Source organism: Lupinus angustifolius, unplaced genomic scaffold, assembly GCF_001865875.1.
Source record: "Lupinus angustifolius cultivar Tanjil unplaced genomic scaffold, LupAngTanjil_v1.0 Scaffold_134_48, whole genome shotgun sequence".
In the NCBI taxonomy this organism is placed as follows: Eukaryota; Viridiplantae; Streptophyta; class Magnoliopsida; order Fabales; family Fabaceae; genus Lupinus; species Lupinus angustifolius.
In genome coordinates, this window is record NW_017725434.1 from 1 (window position 1) to 11,840 (window position 11,840).

Consider the following 11,840-nt stretch of genomic DNA (forward strand, 5'->3'; position numbering starts at 1 on the left):
TAATTCATGTAATATGGGTTGGGAATTATTTGTAATATTGGTCCATATTCATGACTGAGTAGTTTACTTAGGTTCAAGGGTAAGCTTGTCACGTGGCATTTGAAGCTAGAGTCATAAAAAATCAAATGGCATAATCAAATCTTCTCCAACCAATATTGAGGATTCGATAAGGAACTCTATCTATAAGGACAAACAAGGAGATAAGGTAATTCAACTAACACTTTATCTCTAAGACAAACAAGGAGATAAAGCATGGATGGAAAACGAATTTAAAAGAAGATAGATAAATTCAGTTGTTTGAAGATAGATATAATTTGGCAAGGGACTTGGTTCACTATCTTATCTTCTCCAAATTGTGGGGATTTTGAAATCAAAAGAGGCTTGTGAATCTTCAAATAGATCAAGACTTGGTCAAGGCATCAACAACTCAGCCAACAAATATCTCAACAAAATTACATTATTTAAGATCTTATCTACTTGATTTAATTAGGAATTACATTATTATTTTATATTTATTTTTAGCCTAAGTTTTAATTAGGATTTTCTATTATGCAAGTTAATTAGGACTTAGTCTTTTATTTCAGTCCAAGACATTCAGATTGCCTATTTATATAATTGAATTGTCATTAATAAAGTTAAGTTGAATTTTGAGTAAATTTGAATTGTTTTATGACTCTAGCTTCAAATGCCACGTGACAAGCTTACCCTTGAACCTAGGTGAACTACTTGGTCACGAAATATGGACCATGTTACAAATAAATCCCAACTCATATTACATGAATTAAATACTAAAATACTTGAATAAAAATAAACCTAAGACTATATGAGAATGCAATCTCATTTATTTGAATCAATGCAAATAAAATAAGCCTAAGTTGGAACATACCCTAAGGACATAAATGTCTTTCTCACATACCCTCTCTAGGGTCAATTGTGTCCTTTGAAACCTTAAGGATCACTACCTTGGCCTTGGCCCTAGTTGTAGGACCATCATGACTTTTCTTGCCCTTGGGATCAAAGGCTACCATAGGAGGATTTACATCAATCCACACCTTTCCCTATTGGATTTATAATGTTCTTCATAAGATTAAAGGAAAATTAAACTTAGTGAAATATATGATACTTATAACTTGAGTCACATATAATCAATGAAATAATTAAAAAAGTTATAAGTTTATGCTATTGACATTACCAACTACAACCACCTATGAGTTTATATTGGTGTTCTTTGAGAAACATTAAATTATCCATGTGAATTTCTCAAGGTTGATCCTTCTTTATTGGTGTTCTTTGAGAAACATTCATTTATCAATGTGAATTTCTCAAGGTTAATCCTTGTTCCCTTATGATTCTCCATTGCAATTGTTTTCAAGATACATATGCTATACTTAAGCATGACAATGAGCAGGATGAGTCCAGATAGTGCATTACATGGACTCGATATGTTGGTCGATTTTTGAATTCAGACACATCCCAAAAGCGTGTTGATACCTGCTGAGTGTACTACCCACGAATCCTTGGGTACTAGCAGATCTATGGATAACTACAAATTCAAAAAACATTAAAAATAACTACAACTAATTTATTAAATTATGTGTTTGTTTCCTACAATCTTATATGTTATTTAGCTAATCAACAAGAGAAAAAACTTATAAAACATATTTAAAGTTTTAAACACATTCTAAATTGATTATTTCAACATTATGATGTAAAATTGATTTAATAAGAATTGTTCAATCAACAAAATATTGAATTATACATATCAATTAAAAATATAACAACACATCACTATGTAATAAGAGGAGAGATCCATTTACTCCAAGAGTACTCCTCATCCTAGCTATAAATTCTAGGGAAATCCAATGTTTTGAATTAATGAGTAGATCTAAATCATTAAATATCCCTACAATTGATGACTATGATGTGGAGTAAGTTTAAAAAACTTACTCTTGGAGTAAGTGAATCTTCACTCATTTAACAATATAGCATCACTGTTTAACAACATAACAATCACATTTATGAATTAACAATATAAATATAGGGTCTGGGTACTTACGAGTTTGGATACCTCATTACCAGGACCCATACCCATCCAACAACGGGTCTTAAATTTCGAGTCTCATTACCTATGGGTCCAAAAAATATAGATCCAAACCCAGCCCATTAGGGATATTTTTGCTTGTACACACGGATCTGGGTACCCATTGACCTCCTAGCTATGCTACTACAAAATAAAAACCATTAAGGGTTCAGACGAAGGAAAAAAACTTGAGACAGCATAAAGAAAAACTTCAACCTTGTAGTATATATAGACACACAAGGTTAGTTATCTTCTATAATGCTAATTGAGTATTCAAGGTAATCAGAAACTCAAACATGAAACTCAATGGATTCTAAAATGAGCATAAGATATAAAGTATATATATACTTATATAGTCTATAGGTTAAAGTTTGTGCATAAATACTTGTACATGTACTTTGTGAGACTCCACAGTGTTAGGCAGTAAACATATAAGTGTTGATACTTATTGTATAATTCAGTTTTGTTAGTTAGTGAAGCTTACTATTTTTAGATTGTTAGTTAGTTAAACCTTACTATAAATAGTAGAGCCTATGCATTGTAAAAATTGAATCATCCTTCTCTTCCATTGATATTAGTAATACACAAATATTCATTGCACTCTCATTATTCCATTTCATTCCTTCTTCTTCCTTCTCTGTTCTTCTTCTTCTTAATCCAACAGTGGTATTAGCAGCTTTGTAGGAGTGGATTCTGTGTGAATCTTCAAAGGAAACCTGGATAGGTGTTATCGTGCACAACAGAGGCAAGACAGAGATGACAAACAATGGTGGTTTCTTGTTGACACTTCCTGTCTTGGATGGCATGAACTATGATTGTTGGAGGAATCAGATGAAAGCTATCTTTGGCTTTCAAGAAGTGTTTGAGGTAGTTCAGCATGGATATCAGGAGATTGAGGAAGGAGCTGTTGAAGCTCAAAGAGCAATCTAGAAGGAAGCCAAGAAGAAAGATTGCAAGGCTCTCTTTCTTTTACATCAATATGTTGATGGGGCCAACTATGAGAAGATAAATGGTGCTGAAACTGCCAAGCATGCCTGGGATAGCTTAGAGAAAAGCTATGAAGGAATGGCCAAGATCAAGAAGGTAAAATTGCAACAGCTCAGAAGGCAATATGAGCTTCTGCAGATGGAGGAGAGTGATTCTGTGGCAGAGTACATGACAAAGATCTTGACTCTTACGATTAAAATGAGGTCATGTGGCAAAGTGTTGAAAGAAAAGAGTATAGTGGAGAAAGTGCTGAGGACCCTCACTTGCAAATATGATCACATTGTAGTTGCAATTGAGGAGTCTAAAAATCTTGAAGAACTCAAGATTGAAGAGCTACAAGCATCCCTGGAATCTCATGAGTTGAGATTGAAGGAAAGAAATCTAGAGAGAATTGGTGATCAAGAATTGCAAGCCAGATTCACCAAGAAGCCTCATAGCCAGTGGAGCAAGAAAGGCAATAGCAAGTGGAGGACAAGTGAGCAAGGACTCTCTGGGATAAAAACTGATATCCAGTGGAAATCAGGAAAGGAAGGTGACTCAAAGGAGTCTACCAAAAATGCATATGGTAGAAGGAAATTTGATAGAAAGAAACTACAGTGCTACAAGTGCAGGAATTATGGTCATTTTGCTTCTGAATGCAAAATGAATAGATGGACAGGCAGTAGAGAATAGGAAGTTGGTTTGGCTCATAACAACCAAGAATCAGATGAAGAGTATTGTTTGTTGATGGCCACTACCAGAAAGGATCAAGCAAGTGAGGAGAAAACTGAGTTTTGGTATCTTGACACAGGATGCTCCAACCATATGTCATGAAGAAGAGATTGGTTTACAACTCTGGATGAATCTACCAAAAGTAGAGTCAATTTTGCAGACCAAAGCTCAATAACTGCATAAGGTGTTGGGCAAGTTATGATTCAGAGACAAGATGGCAAACAATCATACATTTCCAATGTACTTTATGTACCAAAGATGAAGCATAATTTGCTTAGTCTTGGTCAATTGTTGGAGAAAGGGTATGAGATGGTGATGAAAGATGGCCTACTAACTGTCTTTGATAAGAAGGCTCAGAAAATCTTGAAAGCTCCTCTATCTTCTAACAGAACATTCAAAGTTCAAATTCAGATTGGTGACCAGAAGTGCCTTCAAGCAAACACAGATCAAGTCACTTGGTTGTGGCATCAAAGGTATGGTCATCTAAATTTTAGAAGTCTAGAATCTTTGAGCAAAAACCAATCTGTGTTGGGGTTACCACTAATCACAGTGCCATCAATTTTGTGTGATGAGTGCCAATTGAGCAAGCAGGCAAGAAATTCATTCAGTTCTGATGTTCCTACAAGAGCAAGGAAGCCATTAGAGACTGTCTTCAGTGATGTGTGTGGTCCTCTTGAAGAAGAGGCAATTGGAGGAAACAGATACTTCCTCACCTTTATTGATGATCATACAAGAAAGATATGGATCTATCTAATTAAAAGGAAGAGTGAAGTGTTTCAAAATTTTCATTTAAAGCACAAACTGAGAAGCAATGTGATCTGAAGTTGAAGAAGTTAAGGTCAGATGGTGGAGGTGAATACACTTCAGCTCAATTCAGTGATTTTTGCACCAAAGAAGGGATCCTTCATGAGGTGATAGCCCCCTACACACCTCAACACAATGGCACTGCAGAAAGAGCAAACAGAACACTTCTCAATATGGCTAGAAGCATGATGAAAACCAAGATGTTACCCAAGAAATTCTGGGGTGAGGCTGTCTCAACAGCAGTCTATCTCATCAATAGATGCCCATCCAAGAGATTAAATCATAGGACCCCTGAAGAAGTTTGGTCAGGCTCTAAACCAAGTGTAAGCCACTTGAGGGTATTTGGCTCACATTGTTTTGGGCATATTCCTGAGATAAAAAGAGGCAAGCTTGATGATAGAGGCTCAAAACTCATTTTTCTTGGTTATCATAGTACTGGTGCATACAGAGTTTTTGATCCTCTAACTCATAGATTTTGTATCACCAGAAACTTGAAGTTTGATGAGAGCCAATGTTGGACTTGGAATGAGGAAGCTAGCACTTCTAGAATGAAAGTTGGCTTACTAATTGAAGATGCATCTAGACTGCAAGTTGATAACACTTAAGATAATCTGCATAACTCAGAAAAAGGTGAAGTCATTGGAAATTCATCTCATGCCCCACCTGGTCAACCCCTCATTGCATCATCATCTCAAAGAGTAAGACAACCACCATCTAGATTGAGGGACTATGATGTATTCCCTGACTCTACAATCACAGTTCAAGGTGATTTTGTTCACATGGCACTGCTTGCTGAAATGGAGCCAATAAGTGTAGAGGAAGCCCTTGGCCAATCTCACTGGATTAAAGCAATGGAAGAAGAGCTAATTTCCATAGAAAGAAAAAAATCATGGACACTAACAACCCTTCCACCTGACAAGAAGGCAATTGTAGTTAGGTGGGTGTTCAAAACCAAACTTAATCCTGATGGTCAAGTATCAAAATATAAAGCCAGGTTGGTAGCAAAAGGTTTTCTGCAAAAACAAGGACTTGATTATGATCAAGTGTTTGCACCAGTAGCCAGAATTGAGACATTAAGGTTGGTGATTGCCCTGGCTAATCAGAACTCTTGGAACATTCATCAAATGGATGTGAAATCTGCCTTTTTGAATGGACCACTTGAAAAAGAAGTCTATGTGTTTCAGCCACCTGGTTTCATAACAGAAGGCAAAGAAGAAATGGTTTATAAGCTACACAAAGCACTCTATGGACTCAAACAAGCTCCAAGAGCTTGGAACAAGAGGATAAATGCTTTCTTGCTATAACTTGGCTTCACCAAATGCACAACTGAGCATGGTATCTATGTAAAAGGGAACTATGCAACCGATCTACTAATTTTATGCCTTTATGTAGATGATCTTCTTATATCAGGTGCAGAATTTGGCAAGATTCAAGCATTCAAAGAACATATGCAAGCTGAGTTTGAGATGACTGATCTAGGGGAACTCTCTTAATTCCTAGGCATCGAATTCAAGAAAACTAAGGCTAGAACATTGATGCAACCAAGGCTGGAACACTAATGCATCAGAGGAAATACACAGCTGATGTGTTGCAGAGGTTTGAGATGATGAATTGTAACCCTGTATCAACTCCTATTGATGCAGGGACAACACTATGTGAAGAAGGAACAGAACAAGTGGTAGACAAGACACTATATAGACAAATGGTGGGCTCGTTAAGGTACATATGCAACTCGAGGCCTGATATTGCATTTGGTGTTGGGTGGATAAGCAGATTCATGGAGTCTCCAAAGCAAAGCCATCTAATTTCAATAAAGAAGCTCCTTAGATACTTGAAAGGGACCTTAAACTATGGAATCATGTATCCTGCTGAATTGAAGAAATGCAACAAAGATCTATATGGTTTTTCTGATGTTGATTGGTATGGAGACAAATCATATAGGAAGATCACTATAGGATACCTCTTCCTTCTTGGCTCTGCTCCCATTAGTTGGTGTTCCAAAAAGCAAGAGGTGGTAGCCTTATCCTCATGCGAAGCAGAGTATATTGCAGCTAGCATGAGTGCTTGTCAAGCTGCTTAGTTGAGTGCTCTTATGGCAGAATTGAAGGTGGAAACAGAAGAGGTGAAGTTACAACTAATGGTGGATAATAAATCTGCTATAAACTTGGCTATGAATCTTGTTGCTCATGGAAGAAGCATGCACATTGAAACCAGATTTCACTACATAAGAGAGCAAGTGAGCAAAGGCAAATTGGAGTTGGAATTCTGCAATTCTGAGAATCAATTGTCTGACATTCTAACCAAGCCATTGAAGAAAGAAAGATTTGAAACTTTGAGGAAGAATATTGGCTTGATGAACAATGCCAACTGAATTAAGGAAGAGTGTTGATACTTATTGTATAATTCAGTTTTGTTAGTTAGTGAAGCTTACTATTTTTAGATTGTTAGTTAGTTAAACCTTACTATAAATAGTAGAGCCTATGCATTGTAAAAATTGAATCATCCTTCTCTTCCATTGATATTAGTAATACACAAATATTCATTGCACTCTCATTATTCCATTTCATTCCTTCTTCTTCCTTCTTTGTTCTTCTTCTTCCTTCTTTGTTCTTCTTCTTCTTAATCCAACAATAAGGACAAGGAAATAGCATTTGAGCTGATTTATATTATTAGAGAAATACCCTATTAGGATTTATAGAATATATATACATATTTATATATAGTCCAATACAATTACCTCCACTCACTCATTTGATATTGCAAATATGACCATATACAACAAGTAGTGGCATACAAAGCCTATGGTGAGAAACAAACCTTGATGGAGAAATTGAAGGAAAAGCAAGAGAGAGGTAAAGATAATTATGTAGAGATAAAAGTCAAGCCAAATGAGGCAGAATAATAAATTCTGCAGCCATGGTGGAGTCGGCTATACAAGTTTGTTTCTTTGATTTGAAAACCTAAAGATTGTGAAAAAAACTTGAATTGTTGGGAAGATGTTGCATCATTGAACAAAGAAATGGTTGATGGATATGCACATAAAAACCTCCAAAGCGTGTGTTACCACACTAACCTTTAGGTTCGATTCGCCCCCACCAATTTAAGTATATTGGATGCAAATGGGATGAACAGCGAATCCCCTTGAAGATACTTTGGAAAACCTTGATGTGTTTTGTACCAACACACCAAGATCTTTCTATAGTAGTTTACAAATCTATGTTTCCTACACTTCTCTCATGCATTAGAGAAATGGAGGATGATTTATTAGATGAGAAATTTTGGATTTTCGGATGTCACATTATGCCTTGAAGTGTCTCTCTACACTAATTCACGAATAGCCATATACTAACACGGTTCACATATTATTTGAAATCTTTGCGGTTGCATTGTTTCATTTTTATTCACGTTAATAATGAATAAAACATGGACAAAATCATCCAAACAGTACCAAACTTACTCACTATGTGAATTCAGATATTTTAGAAAATATCTCTCACAAAACTTGCTTAGAATACTTTGTGGTTCATTTATCCTTTTAAAACAACCAACTTGGATTTCTTGGTTTTTTATTTGATTGCATTGATATACTTTAAATAATATATATCTTGATTGCATTTGGAATTCCATATATAAGTTAGAGGAATGTAAGTAATTTAGTATTGCAAATCAAAGTGAAACACTTCTAAATATATAAAAACATACTATCTCTTTTGCTTTCATAAACAATATCCTAACCTCTAAATTAAAAAGTATAAGTTATAAAAGGTTGTTTTCCTCCATGTAAGTTATTTATTCTAGATGAGTTTCTCAGTCAAATGAACAGAATGATAATAATTCTGATAACTAAATAATTTTGCCTAAGTAGAACCTTTGGTTCTAGGTTGTCCATGAATGCATACAAATGATACCAACACCACTATATTTGGCAGATAAATATACATTCAAAGGAAGACATTTATTAAAAGCCAAGATTAAATATATTGATTTTTTTGTTATAAAAATTTATAAATTTAGTCTTGCTTAAAGGAGTTTGAATATAACAATATGCAGAAGGGTATCACAAACAATTTGCTAACAACATTGTTAATGTTTTAAATACATGTTAGAATTCTTAATAATTCAGTCAACTCTTTCTTGCAAACAAATTTGTTATTAATATTTCTTTCATTCCATTATTTAATAAATTGGTTTCGTTGGATGTAGTTTTTCTAACTTTGACTAAAATTGGGTGCAAGATGCGTAATAGATGACAGAACTAACAATAAGCACAAGTCTCAGCCTCAAATAGTTAGAACTAAGAATAATTATTGATTTAGGATGGTCACTTTGAAAATCATGGTTACTTTGAATAATTATTGGTTGAGTGGTTAAAAGATGATATGGTAGATTGTGCACTTAAGCTTTACTGATAGCTCTTGATGTTTGCATCATTTCTTTTTTCACATAATTTCTAAAGCTTTCTAAGTTTATATATGAATTGGTCCAATTTTGATATATAGGATCCACAAGTGCATGTGTTTAACATACAAATCACCCATTGTGCAAGATTTTCATGTTTACAAAAATAGTGTAAACAAAACATTATCTGCACAAAACATTGACCTAAGTTAAAATATCATATAAACAAACAAAAAAAAACATTTCCCCCATAATTTGTAAGGAACCGGAATATCTAAAGTCTAAACAACCCTCACCAAAATCTAATTTACCTAACATGAAAGTTATCTAAACAACTCATAATCTAATGCAACATCAAAATCCATCTCAGTAAAACCTTCTCTTGCTTCTATCAATGCTTTGCTTGCCACCTTAAACTCAGCTTCTGTAGCAGCCAACTCTCCTCTCAACCTCAGCATTTTAATCTCCATGGCAACCACACTGTTCTGTAGAGTTTTCATTTCTGATGATCTTTCCAATTGAGCCTTCACACCCAAGGCATTGTGAACATGAGGCTCCAACCAAGTCAAGTCAAATCCAGAACACTTATTAATTAGTTCATCCCACAAAATGCATAGTTGATTGCATGCATCTTCATTCATATCTCTTGCCTTAGTTGTGTTGAGAAAATGTAGAACTTTGCCTAAAGATATGAATGCCCATTCTTTGAACAAATCAGGTTTTTTCTTCTGGCTCCTAATCAAGGAAGGGTGAAGTGTGCAAACTTTCACTAATAAAGGAACATAAGTTTTTTCTTCTTCTCGTAATTTCTCAAAATCTAAGATGTGTCTTAGCGTAAAATCTGAACCTTGAACATTGTTTCCCCTTTGACTAGACTCACAAGTTGTGGAACTATGTCTCTCACTTTCATCTGATGATTCTATTTCTTGTTTACCTGATGTAGAGCCATTGGTTGCAACAATATTGTTCAAGTTTTCATTTTGAATATTAGTGTTAAACTCATCATCAGAAACATAAATATGAGCTTCAACGATGCATTTGTCATTCATGAGATATCCTTCTTCAGGATTACAGAAGTCAATGAGATTTATGAATGATAAACCCCAAATTCGATATCCTTTATTAAACTTCCGTTGAGTGTCTGCAAATTACAAACATCTTCAAGAATCAATCATTTATTAGGATTACATTTGATACAGTTATTTAGAAACAAATCCTAATAAATTGTTACAATGAATTTGAAGAAACCTAATTCATATAGCATTATCTTACATCAATTATTTGTACCACTTGTATATCATATATTAATCTGTAATCAAAAATAAATATACAGCATTATTCCTCTATATATATATATATGAATGAATGTTGAAATTAAGGATTATTTTGTGATGATACCTCTTACAATTGATTTCTCTCTATCCTTTTGATTAATTAGATCCAACTTGAAATAGACAAATTTCCTCCATCTATATGTTGGTATGTTACCTGAAACTTCCAAACACAATGATAATTGGCCCACACGTTTCCCTATTGGATTCATACTGATCTTCCTGAGATTAAATGAAAATTAAACTTAATGATATATATGACATATGATCAATGAAATAGTTAAAAAAGTTATAGGTTTATGCTATTGACATTACCATTTACAACCACCTATTTTAAAAGGTTTGGACTCTAGTTTCTTGGTGTTCTTTGAGAAGCTTTCAATTTCCCATGTGAATTTCTCAAGATTAATCCTTGTTCCATGATGATTCTTCATTCCAATTGTTTTCAGGATACACCTGCTATGCTGCTACAAAATAAACAAAATAAAAACCAATGAGGGTTCAGAAGAAGAAGATAAAAACTTAAGATAGCGTAAAGAAAAACTTCAAGTTTTTAGTATATGTACACTCACAAGGTTAGTTATCTTTTATAATGCTAATTCAATATTCAAGGCAATCAAGAAACTCAATGGATTTGAAATAAGCATAAGATATAAAGTATTTATATATATAGTCTATAGGTTAAAGTTGATGCATAAATACTTGTACATGTACTTTGTGAGGACAAGAAAATAGCATTTGAGCTGATTTATATTATTAGAGAAATACTCTATAAGGATTTATAGAATATATATGCATATTAGTACATAGTCCAATACAATTACAATAATAATGTGATGTAGCTCCACTCACTCATTTGATATTGTAAAAATGACCCATATACAAGAAATAGTGGCATACCAAGCTTATGGTGAGAAACAAACCTTGATGGAGAAAATGGAAGGAAGTGCAAGAGAGAGGTGAAGATAATTGTGTAGAGATAAAAGTCAAGTCAAATGAGGCTATGCAGAGAACCTATTAAGAAATTTGAATATGTCATTGTCAGAAGCAGCAAGGCATAACCAATGAAATTTCTCAGAGAAAAAAAAAACTTGCTTATAATACTTTGTGGTTCATTTATCCTTTTAAAACAAACAACTTGGACTTCTTTGTTTTTTTATTTGATTGCATTGATATACTTTAAAGAATATATATATCTTAATTGCATTTGGAATTCCTGTAAGTAATTTAGTATTGGAAATAAAAGTCAAACACTTCTAAATATATAAAAACATACTATCTCTTTTGCTTTCTTAAACAATATCCTAACCTCTAAATTTTAAAGTACAATAGTTATAAAAGGTTGCTTTCCTCCACATAATTGCACACTGTATCGGAAAGAGGGACAAAGATCAGATCTCTTTTTCGGACCGGATAACAAACCCCATTTTTATCTTGAATCTATGTTGTAAAGACTTTTAATTTTTTCTTTTTTTCTCCGTTTTTTCTCTCTTGTAATTATTTTTTCTCTTAATAAAATCTTTCCTTTT

General features: G+C 33.9%; 2 protein-coding genes across 2 annotated transcripts; one reads left to right on the forward strand and one right to left on the reverse strand.

Annotated features, from left to right (window-relative positions):
• Positions 1-2,836: 2,836 nt before the first annotated feature.
• On the forward strand, positions 2,837-3,739 carry LOC109340097. Its single transcript, XM_019577671.1, has 2 exons — positions 2,837-3,001; positions 3,086-3,739. Exons 1-2 carry the CDS (start codon positions 2,837-2,839, stop codon positions 3,737-3,739), a joined length of 819 nt encoding a protein of 272 aa, XP_019433216.1.
• Positions 3,740-9,303: 5,564 nt separating this feature from the next.
• Positions 9,304-11,193, reverse strand: LOC109340099 (MATH domain and coiled-coil domain-containing protein At3g58410-like). Its single transcript, XM_019577672.1, has 4 exons — positions 11,164-11,193; positions 10,627-10,778; positions 10,379-10,533; positions 9,304-10,121 (listed from the first exon to the last, which is right to left on the reverse strand). Exons 2-4 carry the CDS (start codon positions 10,743-10,745, stop codon positions 9,304-9,306), a joined length of 1,092 nt encoding a protein of 363 aa, XP_019433217.1. The 5' UTR covers positions 10,746-10,778; positions 11,164-11,193.
• Positions 11,194-11,840: the final 647 nt, after the last annotated feature.